This window comes from Neomonachus schauinslandi, chromosome 9 (assembly GCF_002201575.2).
Source record: "Neomonachus schauinslandi chromosome 9, ASM220157v2, whole genome shotgun sequence".
NCBI lineage: Eukaryota > Metazoa > Chordata > Mammalia > Carnivora > Phocidae > Neomonachus > Neomonachus schauinslandi.
Window position 1 is genome coordinate 21,087,226 of NC_058411.1, and position 27,347 is coordinate 21,114,572.

Consider the following 27,347-nt stretch of genomic DNA (forward strand, 5'->3'; position numbering starts at 1 on the left):
AGGTTTTTCACATAAAGACCATTTATAATCAAGATACAATTTTATACTTAAGTTATCGATAGTCAACAATTTATTTACTAATATGAATTCAGTTGCAAATTTGCCAATTGTTTTTTTCCTGTCTTGAGTTGTAACACAGATAAGGTGACCCTAAAAGAAGCTCACAAATTAGAAAAGCATCACTATCAGACTCAGCACAATCATTTCATAGGAAGAAAATTTATTTCATGTTTGAATGCAAATTTTAGTAATAATTGTGTTGAAGTTACTTTTCTGAATGCAAATTTTAGTAATAATTGTGTTGAAGTTACTTTTCTAGGATTGTTTCCAAAGTGTTATTTCAACTACTCAAGATAAAACACATTATTTATCAGGATGTACTATTTCAAAATGTCACAGGTGAGAAACACATGTCAAAAGGTAACACAACTGTTTAGTTTCATTAGTTACAAGTGAACTAGTGGATAAGTCATGATTTCAACTGTGTATAATATTTCTTTTTTTTTTTAACTGTGTATGATATTTCTATGAAGATGTCCAAGTCTCAATGATAATCAGAAATGGGTATTGCTATGGGGATATCCTAGGGGAGTAAGGGGGACCATCTCTGGGGGCCCATTGGGCCCACTAACCCTACTCCACAGACTTAACACAACAAAAGCTTTGAATTCCTTGGTGTGCTTCATGAGCACTGAGAAGCAAATGCCATCTCTGTTTGGGATGAAATTAAGGGGCTGGTTTGACAGAAAATCTGAAGAGTACATCTATGGATAAAGATTGATCCTAACCATTTTAAGTAAGGGAGTACTGTTGGGGAATAGAAATTATGTCCAATGATCAACAGGTTGGAAAGAGCTAGCAGTTTCAGAGAGAAGAAACTTCTCTTGATAGTTTTAGTATTGCTTTCCTTGAGTGTTTGAGAGCTTTAGTACCTACTGTGGGTTGGAAACAAATCAGTAAAGAAACCAATCCCTGAAGACAAGTTAAATGTTTTCAAGTGAATCTTCACAGTGAAGTAGTAACTGTAGTAACTCTGAATAACCAAAATTTGCAAAACCACATTCTATTCTATTCTATTCTATGAATACCAATCTCTTTTTGGCCTGATAATTGTAGCTGTGTAGATCTAGTAATTCAATGAGTGATTCAGATCGAGCCCAGTATGGTTGAGACATCATAACCAAAAAGTAAACAAAGAAGAAATTTCCTGGGTCATATGTCTAGGCTCCAAAGAGAAAAAGATGGTGGTCCTACAAGATAGGAAAAACAGATCCTTCTTTCTTTGTGCTTTTCTTTTTGGTCATGGAAACATGTTTTAAGGGAAAGGGATATACATGGAGTTTTAAAACTGGAAGAGGCCATCAAGCTCTTTCATTTCTAGATTTAGAAGTGGCCCTGTGATTTGCCCAAGGGCCAACAGTTACCTTGTGTCCAGCCTGCTTTATTAATCAATGGGTGATTTAGTGTGCTCTGCTCATAATTCCCACTTGCTGCTACTTAGAAATAGTTCTAGAGTTCATGTCTTTTCTGCTATGAGACCAGCCAAGAAGAACAATCCTTAGTTTGCTCAGCCACATAAGCTGAAATCTTGCCAGTTTTTTTTTTTTTTTTTTTCCGGCAACACATAATAGTTGGGTCACATCAGGTAGATCCTTGTGAAGAGATGATTAATAGTTTCAGAGTCTGAAAAAAACAACTCAAAGCTAAGCCTTTCCCCTCCTTCACCTCATAATAGCTGCTCCATGCATGTATCCTGTTGGACTTTTCAGTTTTGAGGAATTCACATTGTCTTTGGTTGTATCCAGGAACATGAAGGGGGACCAAGCCAACATGGGGCTAATTTTATATTGTGGTCACCAACTAAGTTAATAGCATTTGCCATTTGCTGAATCTTTATAGTATGAAATGCTATCTATAAGTGAGAAGCTCAGTGTTGATCTGGTTCAGTTGATCTCTGTTGCGCATCTTACACAATGTCACTGCGGTTAGCATCAAGCAAGTTTTCTAGAAAGTGTCAGTTATTTTGATATCACCTGGGATTCAGATGTGCTGGTAGCCTCTCTTCCTTCTGGGAGGTAATGATTAAGTGGTAATGCTATCCCCTCTCCAGAGATGAACTTTTGCCCCATGAGACATCACCTGCGCAAGGGTTAGGTCAGCTGTCTTGTGTATATAATGGGTTTGGAATACATGTTCAAGAAACCAGCATTTTAGAAGTCCCCCTACCACTGTGAGTAGTGTAGGGTCAGCTTACAAAACTGTTTGGTTATACTCTTTTGGGATTTGGCCCTGCTTATTTGGGGTTAGGTGGGAGTTTTCAAGCAGTTCATAGTCATCCTGCATGTTGGGGAGACTTTGCCTCATGTCCCGGGTAACCTTTTGGACCTGAATGCCAGTGCTGTTCTTTGGAGAAACCCTCTGGCCCCGGTATGCCTGGGCCTGACGTTTACAGATGCCAAACTTGCTAAGCAGGATAAATACATCCCTCTGAAAGGCCTTCGTGAAAATAGCATAGAGAAATGGATTGGCACAGGAGTTAAGTGGATAGAAGAGAACCAGCAAGATTTTGGAGTTGGTAACGGTGATGAGAGGCTTGTTCATCAGTGCTGACAAAGCATAGAATGAGATTGGGGCCATGCACATGAAGTCAGTGAAGATCAACACAGCCATCCTTTTGGCAATTTTGGTGTCTTTGTCCCCTGGGTTGTACTGGGGATTTCGGACTGTGATGTAGATCTTCACATAACAGGAGCAGACGATGATAAAGGCAACTATGTTGAGCAACAGAACAAGGATAATATATGCCAGGGCAAGAGGTGTCTCAGTGTCCATGGGCAGGCAGATGCTGACCTTGGCATAGCTGCTTATTCCCACCAAAGGGAGCAGGGCAAGCAGGAAGCAGCAAACCCAGCCCCCAACCATGATGGCATATGCATGCCTGAGGCGGATTTTCCGGTCCAGGCGCATGGCGAAGGTAATGGCGTACCAGCGCTCCAGGGTGATGACTGTCAGTGTGTACACTGACAATTCACTGGCAAAGACAGTGAAGAAACCAGCTGTGTTACACCCAGGGCCTGTCTGCCAGTCGATGGCATGGTTGTAGTACTCAGAATGAGTGTAGAGGTCTACGGAGGCGATGAGGAGCAGATACATCCCCATGCAGAAATCTGCAAAGGCCAAGTTGCACATGAGAAAGCGTGGGACAGTGAGTTTGTAGTGGCTGGTGAGGAGGATGATCAGGACAAAGACATTGCCCAGGAGAGCCAGCAGACTAACAAACCACACCATGATTCTCAGGAACTTGTAGCCCATTATGTCTTCACAGGGGTTGAACTCATCTGACTTGGGAGTACACACCATGTCTTCATTGCCCCCACACACAGTGTAGTCATAATGGCTATCAAAGGCCTGTAGGGTCTCTTCCTGTGGGTTTTTTAGCTCTTGGCCAAAACCGAGGATCTCATCTTCTTGTTCTTCAAAGAAGACATAATAATGAGAGTTGCTGTGGGTATCCTGGAACTTGGAGTTGTCCTTGTACCCAGCATGGCTGTCACCCAGATACTCCTCGTACTCCTGGTCAAAGGGGCCATTCAAAGCATTCACAGATTTTCTCTGACGCAGGCTCCGAATACTGCTCTCATTACACATTAAGGACTCAAGGATTCTGCAAGGCAACAGAAATAAGTCACTGCTTGCTGAAAACCCCTAACGGTTCCCATAACACTCAGCAAAGTATATGGAATACTTACTATGATCTACATGATTTGACAAGATTTTACATGATCTAGTCAGGCCTTTTCTCCTACATCATTTCCTATACCCCCCCACCCCACTCAAGTGTCCTTTTCTCAGAAAGCCTTCCCTCATCTCCCTAAATAAATTGTCCTACCTTATGTTTATTTCTTTTATAGTAATATATGATATCTTCTTCTTTGCTTGCTTATTTTCTGACTTCCTCTACTAGAATGTAAACAAAGTGCAAGAGGGCTCTTGTCCGACCTATTCATTGCTATGGGATAGGACAGTGCCAAGCACATAGTAGGTGCTCAGTAAATATTTATCGAACAAATAAATGGATGCTATCATGCAGGCATACTCATGGAAGTGAGATTTAGTTTTTCACTAGCCCACCATACTGAGATCACAAAGGATTTTTTGTTGATTTATCTGTTGTGCTCTGGTTAAAATGCCCAGTGGACTGCCTATTCCAACCTGTTTGGGGGTTAATGAGAAATCTGGGCCCTGCCCTTGAAGGCCACTCTAGCCTCCCACCCATCCCTTTCCCAGCCAGGGCCACATGGTGTCAGTATCAAGCCTGCTATCACCACCCCCGTACCCGATGTCTGGCTTTTGGCAGGTGTTAGGCCCATACTGGTCTTCTTCGCACAGCCATTCAACTTTCCCTTTTGCTTCTGCCCCCCCAAACTTCAAACTTTCAGTTTGTTTCTGACTGCAAATATGAGTCAGAAAGTCAGCCAGTAGATATTGCATAGACACTGAGAAGAAGTGAATAAATGAGAAATGAAGGTGGTGTTAGGACAGCGGGATTACACGAGACACAAGGGGGGAATAAAGCAGAGTAAAAGTGTAGGTGAAGACAAGATGCAGAGAAAGCATGGAGAGAAGAAGGCTGTCCCTCCTTTGCAGCTTGCAAGGATAATAAAATAATTCACAACATAGCTGATATTTATTGAGAATTTAAAATATTCCAGGTCATGGCAACAGGTGTTTTCTATTCAGTTTCTCATTTAATCTTCTCAAAACCTCTGTGAATGATAACATTACAATCTCCATTCACAGAGGCTCAGGGAAGTTAAGTAAGTAGGCTGGAATATCACAACTAGAAAGCGGCAGACCTTGGGTACAAAGCCAGCTGAGTCCAAAGCCCACACACAGGTAACCAGTAAGCTGTGACATTTGCAAAGTCTTAATTGCTTGTGTTGCTAAATTTGTCCTCATAGTTGTGTCATCTAATATGTGTTGCAGAACCTAATATGTATTGAGTCTGGAGACTAGGAATCATGTAGTATAATCTCTACAAGATTCTACACGACCCCCATACCTCCCTGCTGTGATCCAGTGACATTGGTCTTCTCATCTGCAGTCACTTTCAGTCTGCAGGGGCATTGTGTCCTATGGAGTTCATGTTTCTTATGGATGCTTCATTTCTTTCCACCTGGCTTTCAAATCACAAACCTTCCCCAAACCCAGAAACTACTTCAACTTCCACCAACACCTCTTGTCGCTTATTCCAGACACCTGCCATTTACCCTCTGATTTTCTTCTGATTCTTAAAAGCACAGCAGTGGCTCGGATAAGAAAGGTCAGCCCGTGTGAGGTGAAGGAAACTCAAGGAAAGTGGAAGCTTCTTTAGAGTCCACGTGTTTCTTGCTATCAATTCCTTCAGGTGCTCTAGGCCTTTGGATGGCAGGGCAGCGACGCTGGTGTAAGAGACGTCCCTGGAAAGGAGAGAACACAGAGCTGGTGAGCAGCCAGAGCCTTCTACTTCTTGACCAGAAGGTCAAGCGGGCCTGAGATTAATAGGGGCTTGCTCCTTTCTGCTCTTGAACATAGACTCAGTTCTTTAGATACTGCCACTGGTCTAAGGAGGGATATTTGGCTTCTCAGTTGATATGTTACCAGGGACTCCCCATTTTTATTACTTAGAATTCCAATATGCATCGATACAAATAACAGTTAGCAGACATTTTATTTTATTCATTGCAATAAATGCAAATTCTTGGAATCAGAGACAGATACCAGTTTTACTCCAGAAAATTACACCATATAACTACTAAACGGTCTCCAGAGGCAAGAGAAATATATTTGAACAGGCTTAAAGGGGCCTGAATTGCTCTCAGTCTCTTTGGGGACTAGGGATTTGGGATTAATAAGCTGTTCACTGATATGGACCAAAACTGGTATCATGGAACTCTTCTAATGATGCAGAATTTGGGACTCATACCAGTTACATGGTGAATTCATGACTGAGAACAAACTCCCAGAGTTTCTTTAGAAGGCTATAAATGTATTTCATGGAAAGAAAATGCCAGTATTTATATTAATAATTTAAGATTATTTAGATTAATAACCTGAGAAGTGAGATTCAAGATACTTCCAAAAACAATGAAGAGGGTGGTAAAGCTGGGGACATAGACGTTAGTGTTAGTTACTAAGGTAGAATTAATTCACATTGCAGTGTGACATTTCCTGTTCTTTTCTCAGTCCCAGGGAGTCCAGGTTATTATATGTCTTGCTCCATCATTTTTACTTGCATTGAATAATAGCTTGAATAAAACCATGAATATTTAACCTAATATCTCTCATTTTATATTTTATAAATTAAAATATTCACTAAATATTCTTATATTTTATATATTTTATAAGGTTTTATAATTTTTTTAAAGATTTTATTTATTTTAGCAGGGAGGGGCAGAGGGAGAGAGAGAAAGAGAAGCAGACTCCCTGCTGAGCATGGAGCCCAGTGACAATGCGGGCCTCCATCTCACCACCCTGAGATCATGACCTGAGCTGAAATCAAGAGTCCGATTCTTAACTGACTGTAAAAAATTACAATTTTTTAATAATTACATTTAAAAATGTTTAATATAATTAGTAGTATCTTATTAGCAAGAAAATGCCAATATTTACAGCTTCTTCCTCCATATCATTGTAATTTGACTTAGCTGGGATTTACATTCTCAGGGTTCAAGGCTGCTAGAATTTGCTAATCATTTTTTATAAACATGAAGCTCTCACAGTAACCCCATTCTTACTACAGTGATTCTCAGGGAAGGGTGTCACATTTGCTAGTCTATTTTGTATGTACTTTAAAAATTCTATAATTTAGCATTTCCCAAACTTGCCTGGTGGGAAGAATTACCCTTGGTGCTTATTACTATGTGAACCCAGGTAATTTTTAACATTAAGCAAGTATGTTTGGGAAACTGGCATAAATGAACAACTTTGCTGTATTTGCTGAGACCTGAGGGAGTTTGGAGCCAGCCATAAATGCAGTTGGGAAGTAAATGAAGCTAGATGTTGCTCTCTTGCCTCGTCTGTCCTTTTGATGCAGCATTTTCTCTTTTAGCCATGTTGTTTTCGAGGGGTTGCTATCTTTCTGCCTTCAGCTTTCTGAAAGCAACTTATGTGTCTCTTTACCCAGTGATGCTTTCATGTCAGTGAAACAAGAGAGCATCTCTTGGCTCATTTTCCCTCCTTTGCTGTCTGTTGGATACACTGATTACATGTGTTCATCTGAAAGAGTTTATCCTTCCAAGTACTGTGCTTGCATTTTAATAGATATTTCTTGAGAGAATACTGAAGGTACCATCCCACTTACTGAATTGCAAAACACCCCAAAACTAAGTGGCATCAAACAACAATCTTTTTATTATTAGCATAGCTTTTGTGGGTCAGGAATTTGAACAGGGCATGGCAGGGATGGCTTGTCTCTGCTCCATGGTGTCTGGGGCTCAGCTGGGAAGACTTGAAGGCTGGGACAAGTCAGTGACTGGGGCTGCTATTATCTGCAGACTCCTTCACTTGCGTATCTGGGCCAGAGCTGAGATGACTCAAAGCTCAGCTCAGCTGGGATTGTTAATGTGGCTTTCCGTGGGGCTTGGGCTTCTCATTCATGGTGGTCAAGTTCTGAGAGGGGGCATTTTGAGAGGAAGCATCTGGGGTGTCCCAAGAGAACTTGTAGATTTAAAGGCAGGGAACATAGAACCTATCTCACAATGGGAGGAGTGTCAAAGAATTTTGGGCCTTATTTTAAAGCTGCTACAAGTGGTGGGGATAGCATTGAGGCAGATATTTGGTGAGAACTGGGAATTTATCACTCTGCAAATCAGTGTTTCTTGTCCAGGAATTACTTGCAATACAGACTCCTGAGCCACACCCCAAACCAACTGGATTAGACTCTCTGATGGTGGGGCCCAGGAATCTGCATTACTTAAGATACTCTCTAGGTAATTTAGAATCTCACTTCAATTCTCAGAACATTTTTTTATGAAGTAGGTGGATGTTAAAGCTAAGACAAAGAAAAGGAGGCATGTTATATCCAAAGAGATTCAGCAAACCAAGGGTGGAGCTATAACTGTAATTTGGATCTATAGTTTAGGTTCAGTGCCCTAGGAACTTTTCTCTACCCCTTATCATCAGGTCTCTGGAGTCTTTTTTGAACACAGATCCAGGTGTGGCAATACTCCAGGGACTCATTAGGAATCTGGGAGGGAGGAACTGATTCCATGGTTTGTCTGAGTGTCTGTAAAAAGCATATCTCAGGTGGCCTCCAGTTGGGTCCCAGTGGGGCTGAATTGGGAGGGTGCTTATACAGGCATGGAGAAAAGGAGGTGTTGGAAAATGTGTGTAAAACTTATGATGAGACATCTGTAACATAATGAGAACTTGGCATATAGTAGGTGTTCAACAAATGCCTTTCTTGCCCAACTTGGGGTTTATCTCAGCACAAGTCAGAAGCAAGGAACCCGGCAAATGCAGCTCCAGGCCAGATCTTGACTTGTACATCCAATTGCTTATTTGACATCTCATCCTGGATGCCTCATAGGCAACTCCAACTTAACAGGTCCATCCCAAACTTAGCTTTTAATCTTCCATCCCCACCCAACCTACTCCATTTAATCTAGGGAAAAACAACAACAACAACAAAACTTCTCTCCCCCCAAATCCCCAAATCCATGTAATTACATCTCCAGTATAAGCTCTCTAGTCCAAGCTAACATAATCTCTTGGTGCAATAGCTTTCTTGTCTACCCTTCTTCCCTTCCAGTGCATCCTCCACACAGCAGCCAGAGTAGTCAGACGTAACATAGGGGTTGAGTAAGGTCACTCTCCTGCTTAAAACCTTTCAGTGACCTCCCAATGTACCATAAATAACATTTACTCTTCCCACCATGCCCTTTAATGTCCTGAAGATCTGGCCCTTGCTTATACCTCCAAGCTCATCTCAGGGGCCTCAGGCCACTTATAGCCCCAACTGGAATCTCTCTGGAGCCATCTCACTCCCTGTTGGTGCGAGCCACTTGATGTAGCTCTAACTATCCATTAGACCTGCTGTTAACCTAAAGTGCTTCTGAGCTGCTGCCCTTTCCTAATGCAGGCTGCTCCACTCATGCTCCTTTGGTACTTTATAGAGTCAGGCAAGGGGAACAATTGCTTTTCCCCCTTTTTTGGGATTTAACCTCTCTTGCAGAGATCTACAATTTTAATCAGACAGTCTGGCTGCTATCAGAAAGGAAGGTAGGAGTTCCTTTACACTTGAAAATGGTTGTAGTACTGACTCTCCACTCAAAAAATCCCTAATGGAATGATTCTTCCCTCCAAGCCTACTGGTGTTTATGTCCTATTTTCTCTCCACCATCTTCTAGGACTTGTGTTCCCATGGAGTCTCTCTTGCCCTTGCCCTACATTTATGCCATGCATATCTACAGTAAGATGCAACTGAACTATACCCTCTAATCAGATGTTAGATTAGCTGTTTATATGTCTGTAGCTGTCCACAGTCTCATGGTTCTCATTGCTACCACCTTAGTTTAGGTCTGAATTACATTTCACCTGAGCTGTGCCAAAACTTCCTTATTGGTCTTAGAACCCACCTTCAGACTTAAGACAGAAGGTTCTTTCTAAAACTTGGATCTCACTGTATTGCTTTCCAGCTTGAAGCCATGGTTCCTCCAATGTCTACACAATGTAGTTCAAACTTCCTAGAGGAGTATTCCTTGTCCCCAGTGGGAATTTCTTCCTGAATCCTGTGTAATGTTCTTGATTTTTTCCATTTCACTGGAGCACATTTTTGAGTAATTTCTTAAAAAGGCTATATATGAGATATTTTCTACAACCTTGCATGTCTGAAAATGACTTTTTTCTACCCTTATATTCAGTTGATACTTTACCTGGCAATAAAATTTTGGGTTGCAAGAGTGTTTCTTCAGAATTCTAAAGGCTTTACTCTTTTGAATTCTAGCACTCATTGTTGCTTTTGGTAGGACTGATATGATTCAGGTTCTTGTTCTTTGGTCATTGACTTGTTTTTACTCACCGGCAGTTTTTATGACACTCTCTCTCTCTCTATTTTCCAGCTTTACTGAGATACAATTGATGTATAACATATATAAGTTTAAGGTGTGCAACATGATGATTTGGTACATGTATATTTTGTGAAATGATTATATGGCACTCTCTTTGTTCCCGGTGTGAGATTTCATGAAGGTATGCCTTGGTATGGATCTTTTTGCACTTACTGTGCTGGCCCCTGGGGGTGGGGGTGAAGCCTTCAGTCTGGAGAGCTGTGCTCTTCAGCTTTAGGACAATTTTTGGTATTGTTTCTAGGATAACTTACTCCTCTCATTTTCTTTGTTCCCTCCCTGTAATTCCTAGTAAATGAAAAAGGAACTTCCTATATTCGTCAGACTTATCTCCATTTTTTGCTTGTAATTTTTTCTTGTTATTTTTTATGATTTTATTTTTAAGTAGTTTTTAAAAAAATATTTTATTTTATTTATTTGAGAGAGAGAGAAGGAGAAAGAGAGAGAGAACATGAGAAGGGGGAGGGTCAGAGGGGGAAGCAGACTCCCCCCTGAGCAGGGAGCCCAATATGGGACTCGATCCTGGGACTCCAGGATCATGAGCTGAGCTGAAGGCAGTTGCTTAACCAACTGAGCCACTTAAAGTGTCCCTTTAAGTAGTTTTTATACGCAGTGTGGGGCTCAAACTCACAACCTGAGATCAAGAGTCACATGCTCTACTGACTGAGTCACCCAGGCGCCCCTTCCCTATTATTTGTATTGAGTCTAATGGTAGACTTTCTTGACTGTATCTTCCATCTCTTCTACTGAATTAAAAAAAATTAATTAAAATTTTTGTTTCCAGCTTTATCGAGGTATAACTGACAAATAAAAATTGTATAGATTTATGGTGTCCAGTGTGGTGTTTTGATAGATGAGTACATTTTGAAATGATTCCCACAATTAAACTAATGAACATACCTGTCACCTCACAGAGTTGTTTTTTTTTCTTATGGTGAGAACATTGAAGATCTACTCTCTTAGCAAATTTCAAGTATACAAAATAGTATTTTAACTACAGTCACCATGCTGTACATTAGATCCTCAGACCTTATTCATCCTGCATAACTGAAACTTTGTACCCTTTGACCAATATCCCTCTATTTCCCCATCCCCTCAAGCCTGGCAACAACGAATCTATTCTCTTACGATGAGTTCAACTGTTTTAGATTCTGCATATAAGTGAGACCATGCAGCATCTGTCTTTCTGTGCCGGGCTTTGGATTTTTTAGTTTTAGTTTGATGAAAGCCGGAACTCTGCCTATTCTATTCACTGCCATATTTTTGGCACCGAGACTGGTGCTTGAAAGACAGAGGTTCTGAATACATAATTGTCAAATGCATAGATATATTTTAAAAAGAGCTTTCATGTTTTCCTTTCTTTCTTTTTTTTTTAAGATTTATTTATTTATTTGAGAGGGAGAGAGAGAGAGCACACATACACATGTGCTCGTGGTGGGGGGAGAGGGAGAGGGAGAGAGAGAATCTCAGGCAGACTTTGTGCTGAGCTCAGAGTCCTACACGGGCCTCAATCCCACGACCCTGAGATCAGGACCTGAGCTGAAACCAAAAGTCAGACACTTAACCAGCTGCACCACCCAAGCACCCCTTCTCTTCCTTTTTTATAGTGTATTTGAGGAAGCACACATAATGTTTAGAAATGCTTTTAAATTCTGACTATCTGGATTTGAATCCTGGCTTCTGCACTTACTATCAGTCACTGAACCCTTTTGTGCATCAGTTTCTTCATCTTGGGTTTGTTGAACAATCGTTGACAGTGTGTACTCAATAAATATCTATTGTCATTATTGCAGTGAGAAATGTCTTCCCAGATTTATCTCAGGTCACTAATGGTGGCCTTGTTAAAAGTTCTCTTCTGTTCTCTGAAATGTGTTTGGCTCCTCCAGGCTTATTTCCACCCCCCTTGTTTATCTTGGTTTCAATCTTTCATGTTATAAGCATTCTTTGGCTGGTGATCCTAGGTTCAGGCTTAAGAGCAAGACTGAAAATCTGATTGGGAGCTTGTCCACGGGCAGAGTCTGCTTTAGGGCAATTGTGTGGGGGAGTTGGCCATTATGCTGTTGGACCCTAAAATGCCAGAATATGGTGCTCTCTTTTGTTTTAGAGTTATTCAACTTCTTCAGAAAAGAGACTTTAAATCTCTAGCTTAGAGGGGAGGTAATCTTGGCTGCTGGCATTTTGCATGAACAGGGCAGTGGAGTAACATTTCCAGATGTAGACCTTCAATAAATCCTTCTGTCTTTAGCCCCATGTCTCATTCTTTCCAAATGCCACACCCATCACCTCCCGGTCCCATGCCCATCAAATGTTCTGCAGGACAAGGCAGCTACCTTCAGATATATGCTTCTGGTGACTAGTACTCTTACTCTTATATTCGCCTTCCTTCCCCTCTGCTTTGTTTCTTTCAGAATTCTGTAGCTCACCAGACCACCCATGTATCCTCATCTGCCCTCTCTGTCCTTGTGGATTTATGTATATTAAAAATTCCTTTCCCATCTTTTTAGGGGTCTCTTATGAGGGAGAGGAAATAAAACCTTAGGTTTAATGTATCACTCTTAATCATTACTCCATTTAGCATGTATATATCTGTGCAAGAGCTTAGAACAAATACTCATTGAGTGCTGAGTCAGCCAGACAACTAGACAGTTTCCCATCTCCGGAGTTGATGGGGAGAAAGAGCCTCAGTATGATGAAAGCCCCATATTCAACCAGGCAGGGATCACTTTAAGTTCTTTGAAGCTGTATCTTTCCTCATTCACCCACTTTTTTTTTTTGACCACTTTGAATCCAGGATTTATTAATAGTGTACCTTCCTTTCTAAAAAACTTTCAAAATATAGTAGAATTAAAAATTTTGTTTTCAGAGTGAGAGAATATGGAGAGTAGCTATCAGCAATAAAAGGATCCAAAATGATTTGTGAGTGCAGGCATATGGAGGGAAACCTACAAACTGGAGGTCTGCTCTCTCTTAGTGACTTGAGCACTTTCCACAAAGGGCTCATCAAGTGATGGGCACTGAGCTTCCTGAGAATTTGTCTCTAACAAGTATTTACCCACAAAACAGAATGCAGCTGAGCTCAGCCTGGCAGACAGTTGGAAGCCTAATTGTCTAGGTCATGGGAACCATCTCAAGTTAAGTGTCTAATGAAAGTAACAGGACATGAATTAGGAGAAAGTGAGATCTGCAGGGTTATATACAGGGCAAGAAGATCACTGAGTTTGAATGATGCCAGGAAAACAAAAAAGAGCCAATTGATATTTGATGTCATAGGAAGAACAAATTGCTCCTCGAGCAATTATATACCCTAACATCCCCAAACACTGGAACAATTTCCATTTTTGTGAGATGTGTTGTCATTATTATTTAAGATGAACCTTTGATGAATTCAATTGCAATGAATAAGCACTACTTAGCTTGCCAGTGTTTTTCAGCAGCAATTGCAGGTCTCTTTTGTGTTTGCTTATAAATAAATGTGGGGTTTTTTTTTCCCTAAAGGTCAATAGGCAGAAGCTGACCCATTAAAGATGTGTAGTCACATCTGCAAATTGGTAGATGAAATGCATCTAAAACAGAAAGATTAATTTACTGATTAAAAGGCAGTTTAATTAATTTATTAATACTGACTCAGAAATACCTTAAGGGCTTAAAAGTTATATGTTCAAGAAAGTGACCCTGATTGATTATAAGAATTTAAAAACATGATATGCATTTATTCAACAAGTACTTATTGATTGCTTTCTATGTATTGATCTATGGTCCTAGGAGCTAGGGTCATAGCAGTAAACTAAACAGGCAGAAATTCCTGCTCTTCTCATGCTTATATTCTAGTGGGGAGAGAGGGACAATTAAAAAAATAAGTAAAACACAGAATATATTTGATAATAATAATAAATAGTATGGGGAAAAGGAATACTGGGAAGAGGAAAGGAAGAGCTCAAAAGTGGAGGTGCAATTGGGGAGGTTGTCAGGAAAGGCCTCATGGAGGAGATAGTAAAGCAGAGGTCTAAAGGAGCTGAGGGAGAGAAACGTGTTGATATCTGAGGCAAGAACAGTGCAGGCAGAGAGACCAGCTAGTGCCAAGGCCCTGAGGTAAGAGAGTACCTGCTATGTTTGAAGAAGCAAGGAGGCCAGTGTGGCGGGGTGGTGAGGCAGTGGGGGAGTAGGAAATGTGGGAGAAGTCAGAGACACAATGGGGAGCCAAATCATGTGTGCCTTTTAGGCCATCAGAAGGACTTTGTCATTTTATTAGCATGAGATCAAGAGTCCAGAGGAATGGTGTAATCTGACTTATTTTAAAAGGATCAATCTGGCTATTGCTTTGAAAGTAAACCAAAGAGAGCAAAGGGTGGAAGCAAGGAGACCAACAATAGAGAGGATGGTGCCTTGGACCAGAGGGGGATCACCGGAGATGCTGAGAATGGTTGGAGTTTGTATAGATTTAAAAGGTAGAGCCAATGGAACTTCCTCATGGATTGGATATGGGTGGGAAAGAGGGAGTCAAGAACAACTCTGGGATTTCTGGTCTGCAACTAAAAGAATGGAGTTGTCATTTCCTGAGATGCAAGTGAGGCAGGTGTGGAGAGAAAGATCAGTTTTGGACAGGTTGAGTTTGAGATGCCTATTAGACATCCAAATGGTGATAGTAATAAGCATCATGGAGAAACACAGAGCAGGGATGTGCGATGAAGAGTGGTGGGCAGCTTGCAAATTTAAATAGGGTATTCAGGGAAGACCTCAATGAGAAGATAACTTTTAAACAAAAACTTGAAGGAGGTGAAGGAGCAAACCCCGTGGATATCTGGGGAAAGAGCCTTCTATCTAGAGAAGACAGTGCACAGCCCCTAAGTGGACTTGTTCAGTGTGGCTGGCATGGAGTGATGAGGAGGAAAGAAGTAGGAGATGAAACCAGAGAACAGGTCATGGATAGGAGGCTCTTACAGCAAGGTCTTTGAATGCTATTTATGAGGACTTTGGCTTTTTTCTGAGGAAGATGCTAAAGACCTGGATCATTTTAAGCAGAAATTTAAGAAAATGATCTAGCAAAGTTGGAGAACAACAGATGCAAAAATAATCGCACGTGAGAGGGATTAACCTTGTGTGCTAGGAAGAGATGGTGTTTCTGGGTTAGTTAGTACTGGGTTTGCTTTCTAGACCCATCACTTATGGCCAGGTGACCTTGGGAACTTACCTAACATCTCTGCACCTCAATTTCTCATTTGTTAAATAGGGATAATAACACTTGCCATTGAATAGTTAAAAAGGCTCAAGGCAATCTACTATCTGTAAAGAACCTAGATCACAGCTGAAGCTCAATAATGGCTTCCCTTAATAATAAGAAAATGCTAGTCCAAAGATTCAGATGATCATAAATTACTAATCTTTCCTTGAAGTCTTTGTGTGTATATAAAATTGCTTTGTAATTCAGGTATCATTGTTATCCTCTTTTTCTCCCTCTCAAGTTTATATAATTACAGTTCTTTTAAGTCTGTAGCTTCCATGACCTACAAAATCTCATGGAGTTTACTATCTTAGCATAATGGATTCTTCAAAGAAAAACTATCCATATACTGTAATTCAGTAAGGTCAGCTCTCTATCACACAATGGCAATTTATTGTCAATAGCCAGATGCTAAACACAAACGTATCCTTGTCCTCAGTGTTGAATCCTCTCCCTCCCTAACACACTTACAAAATGACCATCACCATAGAGCCTCAATGCTACCTGTGAGAAATGAAAAGTCTAATTTCTTTTAAGGTGTTTATTTCCTTTAGACTCAGAAGCAGAACATAATTAACAAAATGGATTTCAGTGACTTGGCAGAAATAGTGTGTCAAAATGAAAACCCTTAACTACTGGGGCGCCTGGGTGGCTCAGTCGTTAAGCGTCTGCCTTCGGCTCAGGTCATAATCCCAGGGTCCTGGGATCGAGCCCCGCATCGGGCTCCTGCTTGGCGGGAAGTCTGCTTCTCCCTCTCCCACTCCCCCTGCTTGTGCTCCCTCTCTCACTGTGTCTCTCTCTGTCAAATAAAGAAATAAAATCTTAAAAAAAAAAAAAAAAAAAAAAAGAAAACCCTTAACTACCTTTTTCCCTTCCATCTGTCCCAAGAGTAAAAATCTCAGAAGAGTCAAAGAATTTAGCACTCATCTTACTTACTTGGGAAGAACTGAGTGCCTCATTGTACACACCAAAAACTGCTTCTTGTGCTTATGTTTGTAGGTTATTTATTGAAAATTTTAATCCTAGGTTGATTTACCCCTCCGATCAGTAAGCCTATTGCCAGAGTCTTCTAATTAATTGTAAAATCACAAGTAAAACTTTCTACATAACATTATATTTGCCTCAGCTATTTGGCCCTATGCAATCTTATTTCTCTTCTTTCACCCCACAAGTAATTGAGACTTGATATGGGTGAAATCACCAAAAAATATGAGAGAAGTAGTGTTGGAGAGGTCAGAATCCATAGCCACTCATACAAGAAAACAAGGCTAATACTTTAAGTCCCAGCAATCTGTCACAGGTATCCAGGACTAAGACAGTCAGGGTTGAGGGTGGGCAAAGGTGAAAGAAAGAAGGCATGGGGGTGCATTGAAGAGGGCCACAAACTATAATGGGTTATATAACTATTACTAATATTTGCATGGTAATTCTTCAGTGAGCCATCCTTAACTTCCTGAGTCAGGTCATGTTCCCTACAATAGGATTTCAACACAACACACTTTTCCAACACTATCCTTTGGCTCAAGTTATGTTTTGTTGTTGTTGTTACTATTCTTTGAACACATCCTATGTTTTTCTATAGACTTGCCTTTGTTCTTTCTCTCATAACTCCATCTCTGTCTGTTGCAATTCTACCCCTCATCTGAAACCCATGTCAAATATCACCTTCTTTTTTTTTTTTTTTAAAGATTTTATTTATTTTTCAACAGAGAGAGAGAGACAGCGAGAGAGGGAACACAAGCAGGGGGAGTGGGAGAGGAAGAAGCAGGCTTCCCGGTGAGCAGGGAGCCTGATGTGGGACTCGATCCCAGGACCCTGGGATCATGACCTGAGCCGAAGGCAGGCGCTTAACGACTGAGTCACCCAGGCGCCCAAAATATCACCTTCTTTAATGAGGCTTTTGCTGGTCACCCTACCTAGAAATGGTATCTTGATTCTCTAAATATCTCTCATGGCTCTTTTTACATTAAACTTAGAGTTACTCATGCACATTTCTCCTAAATTTGACTGTAACCTCTTTATTTATTTATTTTTAAAGATTTTATTTATTGGGCGCCTGGGTGGCTCAGTTGTTTAAGCGACTGCCTTCGGCTCAGGTCATGATGCTGGAGTCCCGGGATCGAGTCCCGTTATCAGGCTCCCTGCTCAGCGGGGAGCCTGCTTCTCCCTCTGACTCTCCCGCTCTCATGCTCTCTCTCTATCACTATCTCTCTCAATAAATAAATAAAAATCTTAAAAAAAAGATTTTATTTATTTATTTGAGAGAGAGAGAGAGAGCACAAGCAGCGGAGCAGGAGGGGCAGAGGGAGAGGGAGAAGCAGACTCCACGCTGAGCAGGGAGCCAATATGGCGCCCGATCCCAGGACCCCGGGATCATGACCTGAGCCGAAGGCAGACGCTTAACGACGGAGCCACCCAGGCACCCTGACTGTAACTCCTTTAAAAGCATAAGTTGTATCTTATAACATTCATGGAGTTCAGTAGGTGCTCAGTAAAATGCCTACAGAATAAGTGAGCAAATGAACACTTTGACAATAATGCTTCAGAGTAGCTATTTCTCCTTAGAAGGGAAAGAGAAAAGGGAAAGAGAGGATAAACTATGGATGATGAAGGGCTGGGGGTTAGGACTAAAGCTGATTTCATTCAGGCCTAAAATTCGCTCAGGATCACAACTCAATAATAAAAAGACAAGCAACCCAATTAAATAAGGTAAGATATTTGAACAGACACTTGACAAAAGAAAATATACAAATGGTTACTAGGTACATGAAAAGATGCTCAACATCATTAATAATCAGGGACAGAGTAAGCCACAACGAGATACCACTTTATAGCAACTAGAATGGCTAAATCAAAAAGATTGACAATACAATGGGTTAGTGAGTGTGAAACTTTCATACTCTCTGATTTGAATAGAAAATGGGATTTTTGGGGGGCAGTATTTCCTATAAAGTTAAAATGTACATCTCTCCTGTGACCTGACAACTTTACTCCTAGATTTTTACATGAGAAAAACAAATAGATCTGTGGCGGTCTGTGGAAGCTGGGGCATGAGGGGAACTTTCTGGGTGATGAAAATGTTCTAAGCCTGGACTAGGATAGGATAACATAATTTTGCCCAAACTCATCAAACTGTGCACTGCATGCTATTGTATGTAAATTATACCTCAATAAAAAATAATTTTGTCCAGGATCAACCTAGAAAATCATGTATTCAGCACACCTGTGGACTTCAGACATGCCAAAAAGAACTCTGCCACCATTTTTCAGCCATCTAATGGTATGATTTTGTGAAGATCATAGGGTAAAAGAAAAGAATATAAAAAGCTTATTCTTCTGTAAACCAAGATGGCAGTGCCATGATCTTTAGATTTTAAATGATTAATTTGATCAGCTAATAGCAACAAAAGTTTATTTTTGTTGAGGCATGTTCTACAAACTCAAGGATATTGTTACAGAGATGTCCTCTTCTTAGGAGATACTTATAATAGTAAGTGGGACTATTATAGTCATTTTCAATAGTAAGTTAAGTGCTTATTAATGTGGGTTACATAATTTAGACCTTAGAGAACTCTGGTTATTATGGAAGGCATTGCATTTCAGTGTGTTCTTTCCTTTGGGATTATAAACACCAAGAGCTTCTCTTTCAAAATAAGATTAAAAGAAAACAAGATAATCAAAAATGGAAAGCATAAAAATTGAAAATGAGATTGCATATCTTGATTAAAAAATCAGTAAATAAAAAATATTAAACTCTGAACTAAATTTAAAAGGCTTTTTTTTTTTTTTTAAAATAGCAATGATTGGAGAATAGATCTCACTTTGGATGTTGCACCTGTTTTGAATTAGACTCTTTTTTGAGAAGTGACCTTGAAAAAAGATGGTAATGTGAATGGGCAAGTTTAACTGTTTTTGTTGACTGTTAGAAATGACTGTGTTCTTTCTCAAATATCTTTATGAGGCCAGAAATATATATATCATCCATTTCTATTCTCTTTAGTTGGAGGTTAAGATTTTCCAAGTTTGGCTTTTATACCAAATCACAGCCAAATCATGGCTATTTGATATGAGGCTACAATTTATCAAATATTTATTGAGTACTCGCCGTCTTGTCTTTTTAAGTGGGGCAGTTACAAAAAGTGTAAGACAATCGATTTCCATAGGATCTTAAAATCTAGTTAATGGGGAGGAGGTTTGTGGGAAATACAGTAACAAAGATTTTGACAAAAGTTCAAGACAAGAATTAAGGTGATGTCATAAAGCCATCCATGGTTAGTTAATACATGCATTTTAAGACAACTGTGCTTGAAATTTGAAGAGTGAGATTGAACTCTTTGTCCACTCCATACTTTCTGCTACCGGCTTTTCCAAATGCTGCCATCTCCATTGTCTTCGCTTCCTGTGCTTTGTGGTTTTCTTTTTAAATTAAATTCTAATTTTCATTAAAATAACGCTTGGACCTATTTTTAAAAAGCAAATTACACTGGAAGCTTGGTAATACAAACAGCAGGCCCTTGTGCCATTTCTCCCTGCAGTCTGCTTTCTGATGCCCCAGAAACAACTACTTTTAACTTTTAATGGGTATTTCTTTCCACAATTGTAAATATTTCTTGATTTATTGGTTTTTGATTCACCACTGACTTCCTGCTATGGAAGATGAGGATTTAGCTCTCTTCCATTACCCCATGCACATATTCTCCTGACACCCCTTCTAATCTCCCGAAATAGTTTTAGGACATATTTGGTTAAACCTATATTTAGTATTTTGCTTATTACAACTCTGTATATCTTGATTTCATTTCCTTTCTTGTGTAGCTTTCTTTCTTTATGAAATCTCTCTCTGTTTTATTAACACACCTTGGTTTGAGTGGATCTCTTGCTAAGTCTTGCATATGCTCTAAAGTTCTCTAAAACATCTACCAAAACAGTTTTTCATACAGTCAGTCCTGTATGACTATCATAGCCTATCAATCTATTTTATTTCTAGAACTTTCTCCTGGAGCTCTCCTTCAGCTCTGGGGTAGAATTCTTAGTCCCAAGATTCCCAGGACCTCTGCTCATCCTGGGAATTCCATTTGTTTCTTTCCTGTGTTGATCACTGTTTCTGAATTCCTCATTTTTCTCTTTCTTTTCTTTCCAAGAAAAGGTGAATGGGAAATCAAGTTTTTGAGACTTTTCATGTCTGAAAATGTCTTTATTTTACCTTTTTTTCTTGACAGTTTGGGAATCACTTTCCCTCAGAATTTGAGGGATGTTCGCTATCATTTTCTATCTTTCAATGTTACTGCTAAGAAGACTGATGGCATTCTGATTCTTTGATCTTCACAGGTAACATGATTTTTCTCCTTAGAAGGTTCTAGGATATTCTCCTTAGTACAGCATTTTCATAACTTATGAAGTACCTCCATGAGCTCTTTTTCATTCATGAGAATTCTTTGTGGGTCTTTTTATTCTGAAAACTCATTTCCTTCATTTATGAGAAAACATCTCCTACGATTTCCTTTTTTTGTTTTTATTTCCCCCTCTAAAACTTTTGTTACTTGGGTGTTGGACTACCTAGTTTGAACTTACAATTTTCTTACCTTTTCTCTCCTCTATTCCATATCTTATTTTTGTGTGCTCTCTTTTCTGGGAGATGTTTGCCACTCTATCTTTGAAAACTTAATTTTGTGTGTGTGTTGGCTATCATATTTTCCCCCCACTATAAACAAAATCAATTGACAGAAAACAAAATGGGAAAGGGTACTTAAAAATGATATCATATATAAAGAATATAATAACTATGGTCTATAAATAACAATAAAAATTTTAGGGCAAGGAAGCATAAAACCTATTAGGAAAAATAAGAACAGATATACTTAACTAGACAAAAAGATAGCAAGATGTCCAACCACACTCATAATTAGAGAAATGCAAAGTAAAACTATATGGAGATACCATTTCTTACCTATCACCCACAAGAATGTTTGACATTAGAGCATACACAGTACATTTTGGCAAGCTTGTGAAGAAACAGACACTCTAATAATTGGTTGGTGGAACTCAGACTGGTAAAACGCTTTGGGGGAATGGGCTGTCAAAATATCCTAAAATTGGGGGCACCTGAGTGGCTCAGTTGGTTGGGTGTCTGCCTTCGGCTAGGGTCAGGATCCCGGAGTTCTGGGATCATGCCCCAAGCTACCTGCTCAGCGGGGAGTCTTCTTCTCTCTCTCTCAAATAAATAAATAAAATCTTAAAAAATATATCCTAAAGTTATATATGCATTTACCTATGATCCTATCATATTTTTTTATTTCCAAGGACTCTTTCTTTCCCCCCAGGTTTATTGAGATATAATTGACATATAGCATTGTGTAAGTTTAAAGTATACAGTGTGATGATTTGCTATATGTATATATTGTGAAGTGATTAACACAATAAGGTTAGTTAACACATCCATTACCTCACATAGCCAGCATTTCTTTTTGTGAGTATGTGTAGGGAGAACTTTTAAGATCTCTTAGCAACTTTTAAGTATACAATACAGTATTATTAAAGTATAGTCACCATGCTGTACATTAGATTCCCAGAACTTATTCAATTTATAACTGGAAATTGTGTACCCTTTGACCAACATTTCCCCATTTCCCCCACCCTCTGCCCCTGGCAACCAATCTACTCTCTGTTTCTATGAGTTTGGCTTTTATAAATTCCACATGTAAGTGAGATCCTATAGTATTTGTTGTTCCCTGTCTGACTTATTTCACTTAGCATAATGGCCTTAAGGTTCGTCTATGTTGTCTCAAATGGCAGGATTTCTCACAACTGAGTCATGTTCCGTTATATATATATATATAAAAGATATATATATATCTTTTCTTCATTCATTGATGAACACTTAGCTTGTTTCCATGTTTTACTTCTTGTAATAATGCTGCAATGAACATGGCAATGCAGATATCTCTTTAATGTAGTGATTTCATTTCCTTTGGATATACACCCAGAAATGGGATTGCTGGATCATATGAGAGTTCTAATTTTAATTTTTTGAGGAACTTCCGTACTATTTTTCATAATGGCTATGCAGTTTATATTCCTACCAATAGCACGCAAGTGTTCCTTTTCTTCATTTCCTTGTCAACACTTGTTTTCTTTTCTCTCTTTGATAATAGCCATTCTAACATGTGTGGGGAGACATCTCATGGTTTTGATTTGCATTTTCCTAATGGTTAGTGATGTTGAACACCTTTTAATGTACCTATTGGCCATTTTATGGCCCCAAAACTTATTCAGCTTGTAACTGGAAATTGCCTTTTACTTGTAGCTTTGGAAATATGCCGTTCACGTTCTTTACCCATTTTTCAATTGGATTATTTATTTACTTTTATTGATTTGTAAGAGTTCCTTATATAAGAGGTTTTAACCTCTTATTAGACATATGATTTGCAAAATTTTTTTCTATTTTGTAGGTTGCCTTTTCATTTTGCTGAGTGTTTCTTTTGCTGTGTAGAAGCCTCTTGACTTAATGTAGTCCCACGAGATTATTTTTGCTTTTGTTGCTTGTGCTTCTGGTGTCATATCTAAAAAATCATCGCTAAGGCCTATGTCAAGAAAGTTCTCCCTATGTTTTATTCTAGGAGTCATAAGCTTCTTCTTGCTTTCAGAATATTACTATGTAAGAAGTTAAGTTATGGATGAAAAACTATCTCGCTGAGCATATTTGTTATAATTTTTTATTAAAGTTTTCTGTTTCTTGCCTTATCTCTATTCCTTTCAAGTTCCCCTTTCTGTTCTAGTCTCTGTTTTTCATGTCAACAGCTTTCCCCTAAGATTTGGGGATCCTTGGATACATGTTCATGTTTGTGGGGGAGGCTTATGGAAAGCTCTCTGTGTGTTGGTTTGTTGCCTGATGGGCTTCACTTCAGTGTCTTTGGGGAAATATCAATGAGCATTTTTGTAGGTTTTTTCTTTCCTTGGGATTGTCAGCCTCCTCAGAACCGTAATCTCCTATCTGGAAGGTATTAACTTTGATGACAGTATTGTGTGAGTTGAGTGGGTAAGAAACTTGTTGGTCTTGCATTTTAGTATGTAAACTTTCACATAATCCTGTTTGCAGACAGTGCTTCACTTCTACCCTCTAATGTGCCTATTATTCTTCAACTGTGGTGATGACATTTTAACAGAAAGTAAACTCTGGTTTTCTTCTGGGGTCGATAAAAAGTAGTTGCTCACCCGTGCAGGGTGGGAGAGGAGACCTAGGGGAACAGGTGAAGTTTTTTTTTTTTTTTACTTCCAACTTCAATGTCGCCTAGACCCCCACCTGCAGAATACTTAAGATTTAATTGATGAAATATTTCCTAGATTTAGTGATTTTTGAATCAGCATAGTTAGCATGCAGTTCTCTCTTGGTTTTTCAAGACACTACTTACTCTCTTGGTTTTTCAAGACCACTTACTCTTCTGTGACTTATTCCACTCACTTTGTCATTGAGAATTTATGCTTTTTAATTTATGCTCTTTTTTCATAAAGTACTCCCATTTTAATGTTTAAGGAAGGACCAGGGAAAATTACTTTGGTGCGGAGGGTTATCCCAAGTCTCCATACTATCCATTTGTTAAGATTTCCTCCATATTCACATCTCCCATTACCACCTACATTCCAAAGCATCTCAAATACGTCTCTAGCCCTGATCTCTCTTGTTACTTTCACATCTGTAGACATCACTGCTTGGAAGTGTCACAGGTGTCTCATCATGTGACTGCTATTTAAACACTATAGCATTTACAGAAGTGTGATTCAAATATTTATTGTATACCGTATTGATTTTGCAAACATTTATTAAGCTAGCACTGTGTTTCAGGCATTGTAAGATGAAGTAGAACTGTAGAAATAAAACAGACATAATCCTGCCCTATAGGAGCTCCTGGAGAGATAGACAGAAACATGTTACTGGTGCTTTGAGATGCATACATAGAGGTAGTGGAGTATAGAAAAAGAAATGTTTATCTTTACCTAAGGAGAAGAAGGGTCAAGAATGACTTCAGAGAGGAGATTTTTGCTTGAATGTCAAAGTGGTAGTAAGAGTAAGTGCTCATCAGACAGATAAGGTTGTGATAGGATTTTTCAAGCAGTATGAAAAACAAGAATTTAACATGGCCACATATGGAAGTTGGAGCGTTAGGGGAGCTAATATGGATGGATCATTGGTCATTGGTCAGGGGTGTATAGGATGTGAGAGACAAACCTGAAGATTATAAAAGAGCCTTGCATGCCACACCAAGGTCTTTATCCTGAAGTATATGGGAGACCAGCATTGCATGTTAAGATCCTATGTATTTTAACACACAGAGGTTTGGGGAGGATGAAATTGAGAGGGACCAACATAGAAGGCAAAGGGAAATTTGGGGGCTCTTGTCATCTAGACTAGTGCTACTCAAAGCATGGTGCCCATTGGCTAACTTATTCTTATGAGTCTTTGACAAAAGTAAGAAGCTTACAGTATAAGGCAAGCCAGCGACTTCATGAAGCACACTGTTTAGTTGGAGCAACTTTGCTGTAGATTTTTGTAAAATCTGGGGCCAGCCATTCACCTTGTAGCAGATCCCCAATTTGAATGGTTGTGGTCTTCATCATTGGTCTTTAAATTCTTCCAATGTCACATATTCACAAGTAAAAAATGTTTGAGTATGTGCCTTTAACATGCATACATTTATGAGCTTTACACACATATTACTGTAATACATGTTATATACATTATAAAAACACTAAGCATACATTTTAAAAGGATAAGATAAAAATAAATAAACAATATTTTTTAAAAATTTCACTAAAGTGAAAGCAGTGTAATTAAATATACTTCACTAATTTCGAAAATTGCTGTTTAACCCTTTCTGATATAGCTATTCCAGAGGTCTGCTTCTGGTTTAGTTTATTTTGGCTTTGGTTTAAATGGCTGTCAATGAAAAAGTTACCTCACAAAGACAGATGGTTCCACATGGAATAAGGCAGACTTGGCTGTACTTACTAAGTTAAGATTCTCATCTGTTAATCCAATTCAGGACTTAAATACATGTTTTTATTGAAATTCATATTCTCAGATGTCAATCAGTTGTCTTTGTACACTAACTTAAAGGTGTTTCATTTTCATATTTTATAAACATGGATTTTAAACTCACTTTAGTTATTAATTTGAAATATTTTTCAACAGGGCAAAATTCACTTTCTGGTTTTAACAAAACATAATTTTCATGAGTGACATTCACCATTCTTATCAGGAAAATCACATAAGATGGAAATGTTTTTAAATACCTGTTTTTAAAGGCCCTTTCCAAAGCACAAATTTCTTCAGAAAAACAACATTCATTAGTGAAATATCACCTTTATCTTGAAGGAGCAGTTAAAGTTGTCTTTAAAAGTATCTTTGAGGTTAAAAAAAAATCACAGAAAAGGTCAACACATTTTTTTCACTTCTGTTTTTGTGGAAAGAAAAAAGCATAATGCTTGTAAGAGTTTTGCCATGAGTTAACAAAGAATCCCCATGTGATACAGTAGGTTTTCAGGGTCACTTTGCCCTCTCACATGCAGTCTATCTGTTAAGAAAATAAGACCATGAATTCACTTAACTAGGTGCATTCAATCTGAAAGGGAGGTACAATTGTTAAAAGTGAAAGTTGCAGATGTTAAGTCTTTGAACTGTAGATCACCCCCTGTTCCCTGGGGATGCCTCCATTCCCTATCTGACACCTGAGGGACCTCAGTCATCTGTGTATAAAATAGTAGCAAAACTTAATTTGTTCTTATTTTTAAAAACTTAAGTATAAATAGAATCTCTAATATTTCTTCTTGCCTCTAATGGATTATCTTGTATTTCTCCTGGGGTGCTGTGTTTTGCTTTGGCAAAGACTTGACCATATAGATGCTCAATGGTGAGATTCTAAACAAAGGTAAAACCAGGGGATGGGAAAGATGGCACTAATAAAGATACTTGAGAGAGAATTGACAGAACTTGATTACCTATTAGCTGTGGGGATGCAAATCAGAGAAATGCACAAGTAGATATCTTTTCATGCTGTTTTAAAAAATAATTATGTCCCATCTTTTCCAGTGATGGTAAGTTTTACCAGATAAGAATCAAACTATTTATGCTCTTCCTTTTTCATGCCAGGCATTGTGCAATGCACATTCACACACATTTTTCCCTGCATAGAATGCCTTCCACCTATTTGTAGATCTTGTGTCTCAGGATTCTGCAAATGGCAGCTGCTCAAAAATGTCTGTTTTTTTCCCACAAGAGGGCCTCCATGAATGTCCACACCAAGGTGATTTCCTGATGAAGCACCAGGATGGCATGGTGGAGTGGGAGACCTTCCGAGTCTCAAAGAACAAGGACTTTCTTCCAAGCAGTAGCCTATATAGGAGGAGCTAAGTCTTTAGCCAAGTCTTTAGCCAAGACATCAACATTCCCTACCCATGAACATCAGCTGCTCCTCTTAGTGACGCCCTTCATTCCAAATAAAATAAAACAAAGACTGATGTTCTTTTGTATGTCTTACTCACAGCAAGGTTGGTCCACCGTACACTCCTCCAAATGCATCTTTGTCAATAGCTGTCAAGTATTTATTCTTGTTCAGGTAACTAGAGAGAGAGAGAGGGAGAGAGAGAATGAATCAGGTGAGATTAGGCAAATTAATATAAATACCAAAATGAAATGTGAGCATGATCTCCCTAGCTATTAACTGCTTTTTTTTTAAAGATTTATTTATTTATTTTAGAGAGAGAGAGAGAGAGAGAGAGAGAGAGGGCAAGCAGGGATGGGGCAAAGGGGGAGGGAGGGGAGAGAGAGAATCTCAAGCAGACTCCCCACCAAGCATGGAGCCTGATGCGGGTCTCAATTCCATGACCATGAGATCATGATCTGAGCTGAAATCAAGAGTCAGAGGCTTGGGGCACCTGGGTGGCTCAGATGGTTGAGCATCTGCCTTCAGCTCAGGTCATGATCCCAGGGTCCTGGGATCAAGCCCTGCATTGGGCTCCCTGCTAGGCGG

The 27,347-nt window shown here is 39.2% G+C and overlaps 1 protein-coding gene across 1 annotated transcript in view; it reads right to left on the reverse strand.

Annotated features, from left to right (window-relative positions):
- Positions 1-2,250: 2,250 nt before the first annotated feature.
- Positions 2,251-27,347, reverse strand: part of TSHR (thyroid stimulating hormone receptor) — a 153,885-nt gene continuing 128,788 nt past the window's right edge. Inside the window, exons 8-10 of the mRNA XM_021679616.1 lie at positions 26,860-26,937; positions 5,271-5,459; positions 2,251-3,664 (exon numbers count right to left, since the gene is read on the reverse strand). Of these exons, the coding sequence (XP_021535291.1) occupies positions 2,251-3,664; positions 5,271-5,459; positions 26,860-26,937 (1,681 nt within the window). The remainder of the gene's footprint in view (positions 3,665-5,270; positions 5,460-26,859; positions 26,938-27,347) is intronic.